The following is a 20,510-nucleotide window of genomic DNA, read 5'->3' as shown; positions in this document are numbered from 1 at the left end:
AGAAGATTTTCCAAACTGAAGTGGTAAAAAAGGGAAGAGACAGAGAGAGAGAGAGAATAATATTACTTTTAGGAATATATGAAAATGTCACAAAACTATTCAGCTCCATCCGAGCGACTTAAATTAGTTTACGCCTCCAAAATTTGTCCACCCCTTCTGTAGTTTTCAGTTTTTCTTTTCTTTTCTATTTTTTTAGGGTGGAGGTGCTATTATTTATTCTATCTGCACCTATTGGCCTAGACAAAATCTACAAAACTGAGATTGTATACCCATTGTGTTTAGTTCGCATGTTATGATATCCACAGTAAGCCAAAACGAAAACGGCCCTGGTTGATGAGTTTCTCCTATGCACAGCTTACACCAGAAGTAGGTAAGAAGCAGTTCTTACCCTGTCATGAAGCTGAGGTTGGATATTTGTGATGAAGAACATATTTCACAACTTCGTAAAATGATACCACAATCCCAACTGATGGGCCTGCACGGCCAACACGCGGTCCAACTCCTGCAAATAGTCCTTTCAGCCCACCATCCCTGGTTCAAGTTCAATTCAATTTTAGTCAAATACAGCAATATCCAATCACTTGACTTTATTAATTAAAGCTGCTTTAGATCATATATTTTTTGCCACAATCAATGTGATAGCTCATCAGAGATTAAATAATGGAGCCCTGTCAAAAATTTCATGCTTGATGATGTCTTTCTAGTGAAACATCAGAATGAAAACGTACTACAATTTAATAGTCCCAAGTAGTGAAATACCTCCAAACCTCCATCAGTGTCTGCCTTGTTGTCATACTCAGTGCCCTTACCGGATCCTTCTGAAAGTTGCAAAAGAAATAATAAAAAGATGAATAACATGGATATGTGGTGGTGGTTGTGGTGGTGGTGGTGGTGGTGGTGGTGGTGGTGGGGGTGGGGGTGGGGGTGGGGGAGACCAAATTACCTATACTTGGAAATAGTTCTTAAGTCCTAAGAAAAGAACAACAGGCAATATATTTAGAATGGTAAAAACCTCTATCTGTCGTCGGGTTTTTGCAACATCCAGGGGGCATGTAGTGGCAGCAGCAAGACTTCCAGCAGCAAAACCAGCAGAAAAGTTGGCCCCAAACACACTGGCTGCATTAGCGTCGTCACCTACCAATCCAATGAGTTTCTTTCTGACCTATAAAGATGGAAGAAGCTCATTTAAACATTGAGTACAGTAGGTTACAGAATAATAAAACCTCTCTACAGCTGGACGGCTAAATTCTCACTGGTTCAAGGGTTGACCAACAAATTGCTGAGAATGGAACATCACGTGCAAGCTGCGCCCCCATTCCAGTCCATAGGGCACGGTAACTTTTTGCTGCTAAAGTTTCATTAACAGAAGTAAGAAACAGCACCTGAATTTGAACAGGTGTAAAGCACATTATTAAACAATTTTGTATACATTAGATATTAACTTACAGGCGGCTTCACCATTTGTGCTCTTAACATTGGAGACGACACCTAGTAAAGTCTGCCAGACTCCAGGCGGCTTTTTGCCTATTTGCATCTCCTTCAATGCCTATACAGAACCAAATGAACCATATCATTCATTTAAATGAATGCCACAACGCGAACAACTTCCAACTAATACTTAATCGAGCATGTCAAACTCAAAACACACAAAATATGCAAACACAAATAAATATGATAGCAGATTTTAATTTAAAATTACTGAAAAAAAAATTTATAATTAAGTTCCGGTATGATAACATTTTTCCAGTTGATTGTTTATGAAAAATTAAACTTGTTTACTACCCAATTAATTGCTTCTTTCTTTTTTTCCCCTTCTTTTAGAAAAAGACTTTAGGAATCCTAGCCAAATTAAGAAAAATGACTATGATTTTGATAAAACTTTAAAATGTAAACCAGCTTAATTTTTGAAGAACATAAAATAGCAAAAAAGTTGCCAAATAGAGCCAAAAAGATGAGCAACACCCTAAAGATATTTCAGCTATGCTTCCAGGTGCTCATTACCTGCATGCGAGTTCTAGCAAGCTCTATTGGATAACAAGTTGCACAAGCCAAAGAACGCGCCAATGCCCCAGCGACTAAAGGAACATAAGGAGTAGCACTTTGAAGATTTTGGGAAGTGATCTCTTCTAACCAATTACGGAATATGTCATAGCAAGGTAAGTAGATTCCCACCTGTTCTTGTAAATAAAATGGACATTAATCATTCCTCAGATAACAATATTCATGAACATATAAGTATTCAAAAGGAAACTTAAGACAATGGGAGTAATATGAAGTCGTACCGTGGGAACAGCAAGAGCTAAGCCAGCATTTGTGCCTCTCCACAACCTCACAAATCCTTCCTGTGAATTTCATTGGGTATAATGAACACGAAAATAAATACAAAGTTCATATCTTCTTTAACTCACAGCCCAACTTATACTGAACATCTATTCTACAAGCCAATTGTGTTGCATCATTCAGTACCAAAAGCTGAAGTAGTCCTCAAGCAAAACTACAGAAATGAATCACAGGTTTATCCATCGGTCAAGATGAACAAGAGAAAGCTGACCAACCTGTCGAATAATTTTGTAAAAGACGTCCAACGTCCCTTTGTACTGAAAACAATCAGGAGGACATATTGCTACTGTTCCATGAATCCCCGCACGTGCACATGAAGGAGAACACCTTAAATCTGCAAACAACTAGCACCGTATATAGCAATCAAAGATTAATAGACTATAGAGGGAAATCAAATCCAACAAAAAGCATTACAAACATAAAAATATCCAAAAATACAAATCTCAAAATGAAGTAAAACATTAAGATTGAGATTTGATAATATGCTGCTAGCTCCTTACACCATAAATTTCATGCCTTTCTCGGAACATTAAGTTTTACTGTTTGAAGCAACTATTTGAATGAATCCAATCCAATTATACTTTTTTTCTTTGACCAGAAATTGAATTCTACCTTTAGCAGGAGAAGTCTGGGAATAACCTAACAAATATTACAATCACATCATGTTAACTATACATGTATGGAAGATTATTTGCATTGAAGAATACCAAAAAAGAATAAAAATCATGTAAAGGGAATGAATGCCCTGAAAACTGAAGTAATTTGACAGGCATCAAATATAAATACACTGTAATATCATATATCATGCAGCAAAAACAAAATAAAAATCAGAAACACAATTAGATTCTGAAGGAGGTACATCCAAGATGGGAGTAAAAACGAATCGATGGAACCAACCGTGTTTGGTCCAAAAAATGCCATGCGACTGGTCAAGTCACTAAGTGGATGCGAATAAGGAACACCTGCAGCTTGAGCTTGCAACCTTGTCTAACAATTCAAAAGGCAGAGAAATTCTTAGACTGCAGAATAGTGCATATGAGATTTTAATATGAAATTTTAAGAAAATCTCAGAGCACTTCTGTTTTTCAAGGAGTCATGTATAACTATAAAATTTAGGTTAAATTTAATCCTTGATTTAAAAAAAGAAAACACTTATATCCTCTTTGACCCTAATATGTACTTGACATTAATAACAATGCTTAAACATTGACAAGACACCTTGATTGGATTAACAAGTGATAATTTGGATGTGCCAAGCTAACTAGCTAAAATACAGATAGGCCAAGCCAAAAATTCAATAAGATGGGTAGACACAATACATTTCTTCCATGGGTGTAAAAATAAAATTTTTAAAAACGATATGATAAAAGGACTTCTCAATTGGTCACCCAACTTAATACTAATTTCGCCCGAGCAAGCTTAACTGTGGAATTTTGATGGGATACAATGGCATTAGTGTTGGTACAACTACACCCAAGCACACTTGTATTAGTCCAAGCCCACTGCTAGCAGATACTGTCCTCTTTGGGCTTTTCCTTTTGGGTTTCCTCTCGAGGTTTTTAAAAGGCATCTGCTAGGGAGAGGTTTCCACACCCTTATAAAGAATGTTTCGATCTCCTCCCCGACCAATGTGAAATCTCACAACACTACACTTCAAACCAAATTTTTTGGCTTCCTCACTCTAACTTCATCTAGGTAACCTAATTCCTTGTTGTTTTATCATCATTTTAAGTTTACCCAAGTATCGTATCATATCATATCAAGAGTTACTAAATTCAAAATCAACAGTAACACAATTGAAATTTTGTTAAGTCCAAGACAAAATTTGTAAATTATTATAAAACTTAACAACTTTTTCTGTCCTTATTTCTCCACAGTTTTAAACAGTATGAAAAAATGTAAATTAAAATGGAACTATGACTCAAGTATCTAAAACATCAACAACAAAGAGAACTCTGATTCAACATTACCTTTGCAACATCAAGAGGATTTACAATTACTGCCGAAAGAAAGGCAGCTCCAGCAGCAGAGAAAGCGCGTTCTCCAAACCCTAATTTTCCATCAGAAGCAGTATGACTCGAAAGCTGAGACGCAGAAGCAGAAAGTCGCACCCCATCACTCTCCACAGCCAACATCGAAGAATCACACCCGTCAATCTCAATTCTCTGAGCTTCCTCCTCCGAGCCAATCCAAGAATCATGCCCTCGCTCCGATTTCACCATCCTCTCCGCCAACGAGTTCATCCTGCACCAATCGAACACTCGCTTCTCAAATGAAAAAAGAAAAGAACAATACCAAGAAAAGAGCCGAAACCTGATTGCGTTAATGATTGGAACACTGGAATTGCGATTGAAATATCAATTTGAAGAGTGGAAAAAGGAAAAGAAATGAGTTCTCCAAATTCCTTGGAGAACAGGAAAAATGGAGGAGGTCTTACCAGAAGGAAGAGGAACAGGAGCAGAAGAGAAGAACAACCTAAATTTCTCTTTCCACATATTTATTTTTTTCCCTTTAAATTTTTTACAAAAATAAAAAAAATATATATTTAAATTTAGTTCTGACTTTTTTTCCACAAGACTTTCTAGTAAATAATGTCTATAATTTATGTTTTAATCAATTTAAATTTTTGTTTATTCCTAAAATTACTAACATACCCTTATTTGAAAATCGGACGAGATTTTTTTTTTTTTTTTTTTTTTTTTAAGTTAACGGGAGTCGAAAAAAAGTTGAGAATCATTTTTGTATTACCTTAATAGATAAAGTTTAGCTGATTAAGGCATACATACTCGAGAAAAAAAAGATGAGAGCTTAAATTTTTCACGTCGACAACTACGAGTTGTTGGACTAATCCAATTTTAATTGGCGTATGGAGAGGTGTGGAAATGAGAGGTGGAAAATCAAACAAACGTGTCCTTCAAGTTTTTGAGTGGCCAAATGGCAGCCACACGCTATGGAAGCCATCGGGACTCAATTGGCTTGCATTTGAAACTCCCCTTATTTCCAGCTTGTAATTGGGAGCTTAATTAATTGGAATGAAAACTAATTAATTGCAATGAATTTAATTTCATTCAAATATGATTACCGATCTGTTCAAATGATATCTCTCTATCACATGTAAAATATGCAAACTTAAAATATAAAATATGACTACTGACTTGTTTAAATGAGAGAACAGTCTCTTCATCTCTGCCACTTATTTCAATTTTCATCTTTATAAGAAGTTTCTATTTATTTCTATTTATTTTTATGAAATTGAGTTGGATTCAAGTAATTCGCAACCCATCTGAAATTTCTCTTTTTTTTTACATTTTATATATATATATAAATATAACTCTTCATAAATTTAATAATATTTCTAAACAAAAAAATAATATATTTACAAATGTAAATATATAACATCATTTTTAATTGAATGCATGTATTTTAGTTATTATTCTCCACTATTTCATTTTATTTACAATAATTATAAAATTTTATTTGGGCTAAATTCTATGCCAGGCAACAGAGGTATATGAGTCAGATTGAATTGGGTTGAGGGAGTTTTTTGAACTATCTCTCTGTCGCCTTCTCCTTCTTTCTCCCACAAAGTTTCGTGGTTGTTGGATGTTCATGGAGGTAAATCGAGAATTCTTCCAAAAATTTGATTTTCGTATTCCCTCTTCGACAGTGACGATGACGAATCACGACGTGAGTTCTCTCTGGAAGGAATATACGAAGGTCGATGAGGGCTTTCACGGTTGATTTGCTCAATTTAGATGCGAAGCTGAGGGTTTGAAGTCGCGGGTTTTTTCGTTGGAGTTTTTCTTCGGTTTTCTCTCTATCTCTTTCGGATATTTTTTTATCTCTTCGTTGCCGTGGTCTAAGAGACTTGGGCTGATTGCTGACATTCGTGTCGCGATGTTGAAGGTCGAGGAAGCATTGTGAGGGGTCGGAGAACATGATTCCGTGCGGGTCGCGAGTTTTCTAGCGACTGAATTTTTTCTTTTATTATTATTATTTCGATTGTATATATATAGTTAATTGCATACACTTGTTTATTATTAAATGGATAATCGGTTTATTTTAATTATAAAATAAAAATAAAGAAGAGTTGTAGTGAATAGCATTAGGATTGAGTGCAGAGAGCCCCACAGTAAGATCACGTGCACCACCCGACCGCCTCAAGTGGAGCAGTGGGGTCCAGTGGGTCGCACGCCCAAGGGGACAGACCAATGGGAGCTTCTGGAGTGGGCCCCGCTCTGTTTAGATTTATGGTCAGGCGCTATACACGTGACACGTTGAGGAGGACCGACCGCCCCTAAGGTTGTCGAGCAAAAAAAATAATAATAATTAATTAATAATTTTTAAATTTCATATTTACTTATTTATTAAAATATTTTACGTTTTTTTTAATTCTCATATTCTTCACTAAATTTAAAGTTTAGGATTTTATTAGACACAAATTTAATTTTATGTCTATTTCTTAAATTATAAAATATCGAATATGTTAATAAATTATTAGATATAAATTAAAAGTTCAAAATTTAATGGACGTTTTCGACCTATCCCAAACAAAAATAAAAAATTTAAAATTAAATTATAATTGAACCGGTTGAACTAATAAATTTTATAAACTATTAAGATAAAACAAAAAATAATAATAATGTATAAAAAATATTAAGAAGAAATTACCTATTTTGATATAATTTTGTTCATTAAACCTTGAAAGTATCCATTTTCGTTCTCAAATTTTAAATTTTAATTTTATTTTTAGTCTTTACTATATTATTATTTTTATCTAATATGTGTTTATCTATTACTTATGTAAATTGAAATATGTATATTTAAAATGATGTCCTTAAATTTACAATAAAGATAAAGATTAAAATCCAACGAATCTCAAAGTTGTAGATGAACTATAGATCAACACGGTCTTGTAGTAACGACGACAACTTCTAATCTGATTGAAAAATTCTGTCTATTCCGATACGTTCACTTAATTTGTAAATGCATGTTAAACATTTGTTATGGAATCACTTCGAGAGAAAGTAAAATTTGAATTAATTTTGTAGATCGAATATTTCTATACAAGAACACTTGTTTGAGATTTGAATCACTTAATAAGCAAAATCAATTACGAATGATTCTAAATTACATAAAATTGCTAAAAAGTATTTACAAAAATAAATAGAATTTCACCCTCCGAAATAAAGTTACTATAATATTCCCTTTTTAAAAATTGAAAGAGCTAAAGTTGGTAACTTTTGGTGAGCTTCTAATCTTCCAGGCTTCCTATAATCTCGATGCTCCAGTAATTTAATAAAAATATCTTTAAACTTTATAAATTTTTAAAAATATCTTTAAATTATCAAAAAAAAAAAAAAGAAGTCTAGAAAATATTTTTATTGTTAGTACTATGTTTAAAAAATACTCATAAAATTTTGAGAGTAGCATTAACACTTTGTACCTTTAAAAAAAATTAAAAAAATCTTACTGTAAATATATGAACGAAAATAGTTTATCAACACCTCATAGATTCTCTTCGACCTTTTTAATGTTACTTTTGAAATCTTATAAGGTGTTTTTAAATTATTCTTAAAAAAATGTTAAAGATAATAAGGAAATTTTTGAAAATTTAAAGGTATTCTTGAGATACTTTTTTAAGTTAAAATGATATTTTCGAAATTATTTTGAAAGTTTGAGGGTATTTTTGAAACAAAATATTAACCGTTTCCATCCAAAACTAACGTATGAATTTTTTTTTGTTAGGTTTAAGGGTATTTTTGAGATTAAAAAAAAGGTTTAATATATTATTGAAACTTTTAAAATTTAAGGATATTTTAACATAATCAACGTTGGATGAAAGTCAAGATTGGTGTGAGACCTTTTGGGGAAGCCAAGATTAAGGCCATGAAAGCTTATGTTCAAAGTGGACAGCATCATACCATTGTCAATACACTTTTTTTTTTTTTTTTTTTTTAGTTCATACGATTAAACTATAAAAAAAAAATGAGGTTGTTTCTCGCTGACACTAGTAGTAACTTCCATCCTATCACTCTCATTTAGTTATAATCTCGATTCATTCATATACATCTCATTCGCTCGACCGTAACGAGAACTTGTTTTGAGTAACAGTGAAGTAAGTACAAAAAGCATTTGACACCGTCCAATGTCAATTATTATACGTAGAGCCAAATCATGTTCACCTAATCATCATTTTCTTCACTAATCAATCTTAATTAATTTCTTATTTAACTCGATTCTAATCCTTTTTATCTCCCTCCTTTTGACTCATTCTTCTTCATCTTCTCTTCCTAAGAATAGTTTGCTTACATATGAAGACATTAGACCACGAACGCCCATTGACCTAATCGAGTAGACATAATAATCTACATGCAGCTCCACGGGAAGCTGTTGCACGATCTCTAGCTCGACTATCTTAATCGCGGGATTAGACTGATTCACTCCGCATAGATTGACTAAATGTAGACAGCCTTTCACTGACATCAGTTTTCTTTCTCGTTATCGTTTTACTAATAACATAGAAAAGGCAAGCCAAAACCAACTCTTAAAAAGTTGCAAAACTCGTCTCTTAGAGTTACCTTGTGAGATCCCACGTCAATTGGAGAGAGAGAAACAGTGCCACAAGGACACTGGGTCTTGAAATGGGTGGATTGTATGATCCCACATCAATTGGAGAGGGGAACGAGTGTCGGCGAGAATGCTGGCCCCAAAGAGAGGTAGATTGTGAGATCCCGCATAAGTGGAAGAGAAAAACCAAATATTGGATATCATATATGATATACATATATATATATATATATATTTAATCATATATGTTACGTGGTCAATAATTTCATGCGACCATGACTTGACCTTATTATTGTTATTATTTTGTCCATTGAGACCCTTGTTGACTTTTCGTAACTTTTAGAAAACCCCACGTCAGAAAATAATTAAATATACTAATAAATATTAGTAATTAATATAATATATATTAATGCTATATAAAATATTAACATTAAATTAATCAAAATAATAAAAATGTTGATTTTTTTTTTTTTTTAATTTAGAAAAGGAAAAGGAAAAAGAGTTGAAGGTATAAGATGATTATTAATTAATTATAATGGTTTAAGACAACTAATTCACAGCTATAATATTGTATTTTAAATTTCCTCATCAATATATATTTAAAATGTCTTTCTTTTCCTTTTTTTTTTTTTTTTAACTTTTTGTAATATCGTCGATATTAAAAATAAGGTTGAAAAGTCGATACTCTCGAACGATCTTATAATAAAATGAAACAATATTTACATAAAAATGGAATCAAACAATTTTTTTCATTGGAATATTTATAAATAAATAACGATTTAGATCCTAAAATTTTAAGTTAGTGTTTCAAACCGAACACTACAATTTTTTAAATTTGAAAAATAATTTTAATTCGTCGTTGAACTTATGCAAGATTGTTGCATGTGCACAAGACTTCTAATATATAATGAAATAATTAAAGTAAATTATTAGACCGTATTTATTTTTCCGTCTATTATTCTTTAAAAATAGTTATTTTAAAGTTTTAATTTTTCAATAGAATGTTTATTCATAATAAATTAATATATTTCATTCACCACTAAATAAATAAATAAATAAATAAATAAATAAATAAATAAATAAATAAATATATATATATATATATATATATATATATATATATATATATATATATATATAATGAAATATAATTTTTAATAATAAAAAATTTAATATTACGACCAATATTGAATATAAATTATTAAGGATATTTAATACTAAATTATAGTTTACATATATATCATATTTGATATTTTATTATAGTCAAATATCTACTTATTTGTCTTTTTATCTTTTCATATGTTTTTTTTCAATTTATTACTATTTCCATACCGTTATAATTTATTATTTCATGCAGTAATTTTAGCAAATATTCTCATAATATTACCGATAGAGTCTCAAAATTAACGGATATATATATTGAAAATATATTTATATTAAACGAGGTAGAGAAAGAGTGAGGTAGAGATTTGGGCGGGGACGTTGATAGAGACTATAATCTCGTCCCGACTCAATTTATCTAACGGTAAAAAATGTATTCCACTCCCTTCTTCATTATCAGTTCAAATCGATAATTCTCTCACACTTAGAAGAACGGTGGCGCAATTATATAAAATCTTAGTTTAAAGTGTTTAAATTATAAGAAAATATAAACACAAACATAATCAAACGAAAACAAAACAGCTCTATTATTACAAGAGATATAGTTATACAAAAAAAAACAAAAAACAAAAGTTTAAAAGTAAAAAAAGTATTATTCAAAAATTGGAATAGCTAAAAAAAGAAAAAAAAAAGAAAAAAAAAGATAGATTCCATTGCGGCGGCCGGAAGAAAATCTGCCAGAAAATCGGCAGGCTGGCGGCATCACATTACCCGATGACTCTGCAGCGAATTCCTCATAGGACCACCAACGGATCCGACCCCATCAAAATTTCTTCAAAATAATCATCTTCTTCTACTTTTTTATTGCACTCCGCCGCTCCCACCGTTTCCCCCCAGCCGCCGCCGCCGGCCCATGGAGTTTCCGGTATGGGACTTGTTTGGTACTCGAGAAAAAAAGGCGGTTCCAAAATAATCGATTTGAATATGTCGTCGGAGAAGAGAAAATCGACTACCGGAGATACGTCGGCGCCGCCGCCGTTTACGGTGGCCCGGTCCGACGGCAAGCATTCGGCGAGGTGAGTTCTGTAATGGAGGACCGATGTCGGAGAAGAGAGATTTGTCGGAGACGATGGGTCGTCGCAAGAAAATGGCGGCGGTGGCGGCGGAGTGGGAAAGTTAGTTAAAGCTGTTGGTCCTCGGAGCTTCACGGCAGCGCTGTCGTACGCTATAGCGGCCTCCTCTGCTGTGTCGTAAGTCCCCAACCACATCCGTACACGGCGGTCGGAGTCTCGTATCTCGGCCGCCCATTTCCCCCACGGCCGCCGCCGGACGCCGCGAAACTTCCTCACGTTACCCGTCTTCTTCTTCTTTTTCTTCTTCCGGCCACCCTCGCCCGCCGCCGTGCCGATGGTGATCTCGCCAACATACCGCTTCACACGGCGGCGCGTGAAATTCACCGCATCTTCGTCACTGGATGACGAGTCCGTAGCGTCCGGGTCGGTCATTGAAATCCGAACAATTCTCGAACCAACGTTGGTCCGGCCGGCGAAGTTTCCGGGTTTCCGAAGAATGGTCGGAGCTTCCATGGCGGAATCTCCGAAATTTGTTCTAGAGAGAGAAACCGACTGAAAAACGAGAGAGAGAGAGAGAGGAGAATTAAAAATTGGCTAAAAAGATGAGAAGAAGAAGAAGAAGAAGAAGAAAAGGTTCTGTCATGGAAAGAAAAAATTACAGTAGAGAGAGAAAGAGAGGAGAGAGAGAAGTGACATAGAAGAAGAAAGGTCAGAGATTGAAAAGAAAGATTGGATTTTGAGAGATGGGATTTGTTGTACTCATTTTGTTCATTGAAATTTCATAATCAAAGTGAAGAAAAGTGGAGAGAAATTGAAGAACTTGAAGAGAGAGAAAGAAATTGAAGAGAGAGAAATTGAAGGTTTGCTAAGTGTAATGAGGAATGGTGTTCTTGAGTGTGTTGGAAATTGTTTATATAAATGTAGTATTCAATATTCATGTCCCAAAATCCAAATTTGGTAACCTTAAAACCCAAATTTAATTTGTTTTTTTTTTCTTTTCCTTCTAATTCCCATTTGTTTTGAATCAATGTTTAATAAAAATCCAAATCCTCAAGGATAAGGTGACCCAAAATTTTCGTTTAAACAAAAATCGAGAATGGAGAGAGATTTATCTTTGTTGACTAAATTGAGCCAGGGACAGAAACAATGAAGCTAAAAATTTCCGTTTAATCAAGAAATGGAGAACCGAAAGTGATCTATCTTTGTTGACTAAATGGGGTTGAAGACATAGACAACGAAACCAAAAATTACCGTTTAATAAAAAAAATTTTTTTGAATAAATGTAAATTTTTAGAAATTATGTTAGTAAAATATATAATTAAAAAAAAAAAACTAAAGTTTTATTATAATGATTGAAGTTTAAAATATGTCCATAAATTTGTAAACAAAATATGTTTGGAAGTTACATGTGAAATCTAATGAATTAAGATTAAAATAAAATAGATGAGTTTAAAAGTTTTAAGGGAAAATAATAAATAAAAGAAAAGTATATATATATATATAAATAATAAAAAATTAGAGAGAGACCGTACATCTCTGGGGTGTTTGTGGAGGGGCACTTTTACCGAGATACCCCTACACAACCCCCAACGTCCCTTTATTATTCATGTCCTCTTCCTCTTTTGCCCACAATCTTTTTTACTTTTTTTTCTCGAACAAATTTACTTTTTCGTCGAAATTCCCAAAATAATAATAATAATAATAATAAAAAAATTCAAACTCCTTCCTTTTTGTTCATTCTCTCCATCTTCTCGGTGCTTTCAAGCTCTATTTTTTTTCGATCTTTTTAATTTAGGATGTCGATTAGTCGTGCCAATAGATTGGTAACTCCTCAAATATCGAATAAAGGACTCTAAAAGAAAATGAGTCAAGCCTCCTCGAAGACAGTAAAAAATGACTAAGACTCCAAAGGAGTCGAGCCTCGATTAAGGGGAGGCGCACTTTGTTCGACGGGAGATGTTGGATGATGGAAGTCCCACATCGGCTAATTTAGGGAATGATCTTGAGTTTATTAGTGAGGAATACTGACTCCATTGGGATGAAGCCTTTTGTGGAAGCCCAAAGTAAAGCCATGAGAGCTTATGCTCAAAGTGGACAATATCATACCATTGTGGAGAGTCGTGTTCATTTAACGTGGTATCAGAGTCATGCCCATGCCCTAAACTTAGTCGTGCCAATAGATTGGTAACTTCTCAAATATCGAACAAAGGCCTTCAAAAGAAAATGACTAAGACTCCAAGGGAGTCGAGCGAAACAAAATCAAAGTTTCTGAACTTTTAACGTTCGTCAAGATAGATATTGGATCAAATATCGTCCATTTAGAGCTATTAAGAGTTAGAAACTCAAAGTTCGTCCACTTTAGAATTTGTATGACATTTGACCATTTTTTTTTTATTATAAATTTTGACGGGTTAAAAACCTTTTTTTTTTTTTTTTTCATTTAGAGTTCTCCGTGATGTTTGGACCAAAGTTCGTCGAAAGTTTTACTAGCTTTGAAAAGTTAGAAACTCAAAATTCAACCCTTTCGAAGTTCGTCACGATTTTTGGATCAAAATTCTTCTAAGCTTTACTCGTAAAAATTTTAGAGAATCAGAAATCAAAGTTCTTCTAAACTTTAGTCGTAAAACTCAGTGATTACCCCTTTCAAAGTTTGTCTCGATATTTGAACCAAATTTCTTTTAAACTCATACAATTATTGGACTTGAGCCTATTGGACTAATGTTGATCTTTTAATACTCGCCCTCAACACTAGTCTTCATTCATCATACCATATTGAGTTGATAGCGAAAACTCTCATATTAGCATCACAACATGGTCTTCTGAGTACAAAAGAAACTGTTCCCGAACCGAGCTTAAACAATACCCAGTACTTAATTTTTGGGTATCATGGTCTTCTGCATAACTAGCATCACAACATCCTACTAGCTTGCGGTCTTTGCTTCTTTTGTATAAAAGATTGTAGTCGATTGTACCTTTGACATATCTCAAGATCTGTCATTCAAATGAAGCTTCTTCGAACTTTGAATGTACTAACTAATGACTCCAACTGTATTCTCAAATCATTTTGGTTGGTTCATGTAGATTGTCTGGTCCAACTTTTTCTAATTTTTACATGTTGCAAGCATTAGCGGGACCCATATGGTAGTGATTCATCATAGTCTACATATTGTTGAGAGAACCCTCAAGCTACAAGTCGAGCCTTATATCTCTCTCGATTGATCCATTTGGACGATGCTTTATTTTGTAAACTCACTTGCAAGCGATGGGTTTGACATCTCCTAGTCTTGGCACTAGTTCTGAGGTTTGATTTTGCTCCAAGGCTATAATTTTTTCTTCTTCCCTCGCTTTTTGTCAAGTCGAGTTTTGTGATGCTTCTTCATCTTCTATAATAACTGCGTTGGCATACTTTTTAGGTGTTGTTTCCTTTTCACCGGATTCGCTTGGTTAAGTCACTTCTTGCGCACCAACATTAGTGTCACTTGGATTTTTTCTTGACCAAATGTGTGTAGTTTGCTCTCTCCATCTTCTGTTGTAGAATTTCTTCAATGTTGTTCGAATCTTGTAAGATTTTCTCTTGATTGCCAATCATGTAGTTTGAGCATCCTGAATCAATGATTCAGTCATTTTCATAATCAGTATGCTCTCCCATCATCGCCATGAGTGCTAGCACGTCTTTTTTTAAGGAGTATAGTACCTTTGCATCTCACTCATCCTCTATCTCCTTTTTGGAGGTTGCCACGTTGCTTTTGACTAACTTTTTCTTTACCAATAGTTCTTAGACTTGTGGCTTTTTTTTGCAAATACCTTCAATTCTCTTCCGTTGAGGACTTTTGTTGTTATTCTTCTGTGTTCTCTAGGGTTGTATTTCACTTTTGGTTGACAATTTATTGTTGTTCCGACTTTCACTTGTGAAGAGCGCTTCTTTTTCACCCTTGAGCGTAATACCTCCAATCTGTTTAGTCATGGCTTCTTGACTGGTTAGCAAATTTTTGAACTCTACAAGTGATGGTTGACCGAGCTATCCTGGTACCGCAATAATGAAGTTTCTATATTCTGGTTGCAATCAGTAGATGATGATTCTCTTCATTCGAGTTTCTTGAATGAAGAACTCTAATTCTAGTTTAGTAATCTCCCGACATATCGACTTGACCCTGTGGAAGTATTGAGCAATCGTCATGTCGCATTGTGAGATTGATAATAGCTCGTTCTCTAGAAATACCTTGTATCGTTCTTCTTTGAAAGAACGTAGTGGTATACATGGATTGGGTTGGTTGGATTGGTAACCCAACCCCCAAGTGTTAAATAAATTAATTTATTTCAAAACTTTTATTTATCCACAATTCATAATTCATAATAATTCAGTACAAACATATATAAAAATATATTAAAAGTTTTCAAACAAACACAAGATTAAAGGTTGACAAATAAACACAAATTAATTTAATCATTTTTTACTATGCCTTCAAGAACTCTTGACTCCTTTTCTTTTTAGTCGACATGGCTAAGTTTAGGGCATGACTCTGATACCATGATAGAAATCACGGATCCGTAATAGTATGATATTGTCTAGCTTTGGGCTTTCCTAAAAGGTCTCACACCAATGGAGATAGTATTATTTGATTATAAACCCATGATCATTCTGATTCGAACTTAAGCACGAGAAATCTTCAAATACTATCCAAATACCAATGAGCAATATATTTTGTAAGAGAAGGTCAACTTGAAATTTAATCCAAAGAACTCGAAACTTGAATCGAATCTATTCGGTTCTAGAAAATTAATCCAATTAACTTCGAAATAATATCTAACCCAATCCAAACTCTATAATTCGGGTTGGATTGGTTCTAGTTGTTGGGTTCAATGTAGACCCATAGGGAAAAGCATCACAAACATGTCCCATGCTTACTTCGATGTCTTGTTGTCCCAAATGTGTTCCAACATCTCTTATTTGACTATGGTCTTCAAAGTAAACATTACTTTATCTGCTTTGATTCTTCATTTGTGAAAGGTGCCATTAGCAACTTCTAGTAGAAGCGTAATGTTGCTTCCGCCAACGACTTCCCAAAGGTCTTGTCATTGTAGATAGGACATCATGCATGTGGCCTACGTGTTGTAGTTGTTGCTATTAAGTTTCTTTATTTCTACGATGATTTGGAGACCACCCATTGTGTTGGCAGTACCTCAGTAATGCCAAATAAGCTAGGTTTCAACACAGGAATTGCAGAGTCACAATCTACTCAACATGAAAAAACACACAATAATCTCAAGAAAGCATTTCTGACGTGGAAGATCAGATAGAACTATAACCACAGAGCATTCTATGAATTCCAAGATATTAGTTATCTATACTGACCTTTCTAAGATCTTGTTCTAATACGAGATTGTCGAACACAACTCTTTAGTGGGAAACGCTCACACCTTTATTAAAATCAATTAAGAAAAAATTGCACGACATAGATGATAAAATGTCTAAATTTTTATTCTTAAAAGTAGGTAAATGTTTTTATTCATAAAATATCTAAATCTTTTTCTTAATAAAATAAAATAAAAATCTAAAATCTAAATTAAACCTTTTAAAAATTAGAAGGAAAAAAAAAAAAAAATTGATATTCATATAAAAGGCTTTATTTCGACATAGCCCATAGGCAGTGACTGCAATTTCTCGTTTTAGAAGTTGAGGGTTCGAGGGAGAATCCCCTTTTTTTCTCTCGCTGAGCCCCAACTTCGAACGATTTCAATGGACTCCAGATCCCGGAGGCGGGTCCACATCGACGATCGAGCTCCGTCAGCCGGAGCTGTGGAACCACAGGACATATCCGGAACCACCGACGATGTGCAAGGATTGAAATTGCGACCCTCCGATGGGAATGTGACCGAAGATCAGGAGCCATTCATGGGCATCAAGGTCCGTCGAAAAGCCTCTCTCCATCGGGATTACAAGGGGGATTACATCGATGTGCCCTCGAACCAATTCTTGATGAAAATCTTGAAAAAACAAGGTTAGATTTGTACCTACCGCGTTGATATGCCATTATTTACGGTGTTTTTACTGTATTTTGTCTCTGAAATTGGTAATTATAGTTGATTGATTTGCCGTTGTTCATCCTTGTTTGTGAATTGTATGTCGATGATAGTTTTCCATATCCAGAATTGCGAATCTATTACTTTCTTAGTGAACTTGAACCAGAGACCTCGCCCGTGAAGTAAATCATCGCATAATAAGGGGGAGATGTTGCTTTAGCATGTTTGAAATTGTTGTCTATTTGGACACCTTGTATTATGTAATTCCTCAGAGTATAATGCATTCCTCTGTATTGTTTAGTTTCCTTTCTGAATTTATGAAGAAATAGAATTCATTTAAGCTGGCTACTAAGCATTTTGTATGAGTGTTTAGTGCGGATGAAAATATGAGAGCTTTTGTTGGGTTGTATTTTGTTGGATTTACTTGGACTCTTTTGTTGACAATTTTGTTCTTGGTATTCTGTTTTTGGAAATTATGTTTATTTCCTCACAATTTCATTACTATTGTTTTAAGAGAGACATTTGAATTCTTAGCTTAATTTAAAAATAAAACGTAAGTTCTTAAAAACTATTTGTTTTAGTTTTTCAAAACTTGGAATGGATTTTGAAAACTTTGTTGTAAAGTAGATAACAAAGAAAATAAATCCATCGGAAACCAAAAACCAAATGTTTATCAAATAGGCGGTTAACATTTCTTCCAATGGCCCTTGCTCATGCCGAATATTATGGTTTATGTTGCTCCATAGCAGCCGTTTTGAATTGGTGCATCATTCATACATGGGAAAATGAATTGGTGTGTCGTTTTGAATATTATGGTTTCTTCCAACGGCCCCTACTCTTGCATTCTATCTCATAATCCATAACCAATTCTACCATGCGCGTTATGCGTGCAGGTGAACAGAGTGTGCTTTTTGCCGATAAAGTTATGAAGTTCACTGCTACTGGGAAAATGAAAAGGCGGATTCTTTTAATAACGGAGTTCGCTATCTACATCGTTGACCCAGAAACTGATACCCTTAAAAGGAGGATTGCCTTGGCTGCTGTAGATAAGATATGTTTAAGTGAATTAAGCGATAACTTTTTTGCATTTATAATTCCAACGGAATATGATGTACTGATGGCAAGTACTCGGAAAACAGAGATTGTAACAGTTTTGGTTGAAGCGTTCAAGAGTTCCTCTGATTATGAACTTGAGGTTGTATTCTCCAACAGGTAAATTACATTATCTTTTATATTTATAACTCCCATTTCGAACTGAATAAAACAGTTAATGCGATTTTGCTATTAATTTGAGCATATTGCACGAATTGTGAAGAAAGGAGGCTGCATGAGAAGGAGATTGCCTAGAATGTTGAACTTTTGACATAATTCTAAAATTTTCCATTTTGCCTTTGACGAGGAGAGTTCTATTGCTCAATTTAGAGAACATCGTTCTCTGAACTGATTTTGTTACCATTTTAGCTATCCATAATTTTTCTTTGTTCACAAGCTTTTCTTCTTGTTGAGTTCTGTTATTTGTGTGCTTTTTCTAAATGTGTGTTACCTTCTTTGTAGGTTTGGATACAATGCAGGTGGTGAACTGTTAAAAGAAGTTCATTTCGAGGAAGTCGAAGGTATGAATGGCGTTTCTTCGAGTAGAATAGTGTCCCGTAAATTATTTGATGTGCGTTATTCTCTTAATTTTTAAATTCAAAACTGAAGTTTGATTTGAAAAATGAAAACTAATTTGTTAAAATAAATTATTTTCGAAGTTTTTATAGAAATTTAGCAAGGAAAACTTACAGAAACACATGTTTCTCAAAAACTAGAAAAAAATTTGAAGGTGGAACTATTTCGATCAAATTCTTAAGTTCTTTTATTTGTTCCTTAACATACAGGCGGTGTGAAAACAAGAATTTTAAGGAAGCAGGAGTGATTTATCATTGCATTATTGGTCAGTTTCTGATAGAAGCAGATTGATCTTCCTCTTCTTTTAGAAGAAAAAGATTTGTCAGCCAGTTTAGTGCTTGGTGAAATTGAAAAGTTGTATTCATATGGCTTAATGCAAAGTTTAGAATGATTTTGTGGTTGTTTTGAAGTGTATTGGTTATTGTAATTGTTCATTGTACAAAACTAGACTCGCGATCTTTGGAATTTGATTATGTAGATTCTTGAACTGTTTGAATATATATTGGAATGAAACATTGTTATGGAAATGGATTGAAAATTGTATTGATATAAGAAACAGGAAAGTTGCAGTACCCAAAGCTTTTACTTTCTGTTCGAGGACTAGTTCGAGCAAGTCTAGAATGAGCCCCTTGGATCGTTTGATGCAAATAAACTAACTTTTTTTCCATGTCTCCGTGCTATATATCTTCGTTTAGTTCTAGTCACTGTATAAATGAAGCTTTATGATTTCATCTTTTGGCAAATTCTCCATAGTCATGCAACATCTCCATAGTCGTAGGAAAGCTTTGTTAAATGCACTAATCATAGTTGGGTGGTTGGTTTAGTAGAGTCGAGACTTTTAGAGAGATAACTAAAATTTCTTCTTATCAAGCGGTTGTCTATTCTAGTCAAACGTTAAACTTTCGTAAGTGAATTATTATTTCAATGGATTAAGTGTATGGATCAAGTGATGTTTAATACTTCTCTTTTCATGTTGGTCGTTAGAACATCTTGTAATTATGACATTAGTCTCATTCTTTTAGCCTCGAATCATTTTTATAGCTAGTGTTAAACTCTCATTTTCAATTTCAATTTTGATAGTCTTTTAAGTTTGTAAGCTTTTAATTTTATGATTAATAACTTTAAACCATCATTTTATTTTTGTCTATTAAATTTATATTTTTTTAAAAAATAATAAATATATGATTGATGAAGTTAAATTGATTTGATTCATTTGAGTAACACATATCCATGAGTCTTGAAATTAGTTCCAAAAGTTGTTTATGACATTGTTTTAAAAAAATTTAGTATAAATTTCAATTTATACTCCTAAATTTTTAGGTTGTATTAATTGAAATCTTAAATTAATAATTATATTAATTTAAACACTAAACTTTAAAACTTAATCAAAATTAGATGCTGAAATAGTTATAAAATCAAGGCGCAAAAGTAAGTTTATATTCAGTAATTAAAATTTCAAAAAAGGAAAATTGTATATTGAATCAATTAATACAAATCGAAAAACTATTTAGTTAACTCAAATATAAATAATAATAAAAGAGAAAAGCAAATAATTGTACTATTTATATTAATTTGAAATTAATAAAATAATAATTAGATTAAATAAATAAAAAATAGACTTGCATTTCAACAAATCAGAGTGGCGCAGCAGAAGCGTGGTGGGCCCCTAACCCACAGGTCCTAGGATCAAAATCTGGCTCTGATAGAGAGGCTTCCAATTCTGATAACTTTTTTCCA

At 33.5% G+C, this 20,510-nt stretch overlaps 3 protein-coding genes across 5 annotated transcripts; 1 reads left to right on the top strand and 2 right to left on the bottom strand.

Moving 5' to 3' along the window:
• Window positions 1-48: 48 nt before the first annotated feature.
• Window positions 49-4,863, bottom strand: LOC111808049 (mitochondrial carrier protein MTM1). Of its 3 annotated transcripts, none has more exons than XM_023693826.2 (11): window positions 4,778-4,863; window positions 4,311-4,584; window positions 3,238-3,327; window positions 2,556-2,684; window positions 2,283-2,342; window positions 2,002-2,172; window positions 1,447-1,546; window positions 1,254-1,348; window positions 1,013-1,162; window positions 760-818; window positions 49-531 (listed from the first exon to the last, which is right to left on the bottom strand). In XM_023693826.2, exons 2-11 carry the CDS (start codon window positions 4,581-4,583, stop codon window positions 393-395), a joined length of 1,266 nt encoding a protein of 421 aa, XP_023549594.1. In that variant the 5' UTR covers window position 4,584; window positions 4,778-4,863; the 3' UTR covers window positions 49-392. The 3 variants fall into 3 exon arrangements, with proteins under 3 accessions (XP_023549594.1, XP_086973165.1, XP_086973166.1); XM_087117039.1 differs by having other exon boundaries at window positions 4,654-4,789; XM_087117040.1 differs by having other exon boundaries at window positions 1,254-1,345; window positions 4,654-4,789.
• A 5,708-nt stretch (window positions 4,864-10,571) lies between these two features.
• LOC111808687 (ethylene-responsive transcription factor CRF4-like) lies at window positions 10,572-11,737 on the bottom strand. Its single transcript, XM_023694829.2, has one exon. The coding sequence runs from the start codon at window positions 11,595-11,597 to the stop codon at window positions 10,806-10,808; it is 792 nt and encodes a 263-aa protein (XP_023550597.1). The 5' UTR covers window positions 11,598-11,737; the 3' UTR covers window positions 10,572-10,805.
• Window positions 11,738-16,723: 4,986 nt separating this feature from the next.
• LOC111809429 (uncharacterized) lies at window positions 16,724-19,300 on the top strand. Its single transcript, XM_023695889.2, has 4 exons — window positions 16,724-17,083; window positions 17,999-18,317; window positions 18,660-18,718; window positions 18,983-19,300. Exons 1-4 carry the CDS (start codon window positions 16,822-16,824, stop codon window positions 19,018-19,020), a joined length of 678 nt encoding a protein of 225 aa, XP_023551657.1. The 5' UTR covers window positions 16,724-16,821; the 3' UTR covers window positions 19,021-19,300.
• Window positions 19,301-20,510: the final 1,210 nt, after the last annotated feature.

The sequence above is a fragment of the Cucurbita pepo genome, chromosome 13 (assembly GCF_057944985.1).
Source record: "Cucurbita pepo subsp. pepo isolate OVF chromosome 13, ASM5794498v1, whole genome shotgun sequence".
NCBI lineage: Eukaryota > Viridiplantae > Streptophyta > Magnoliopsida > Cucurbitales > Cucurbitaceae > Cucurbita > Cucurbita pepo.
Note: the sequence above shows the minus strand (reverse complement) of the source record. Positions and strands in the feature narration are given on the sequence as shown.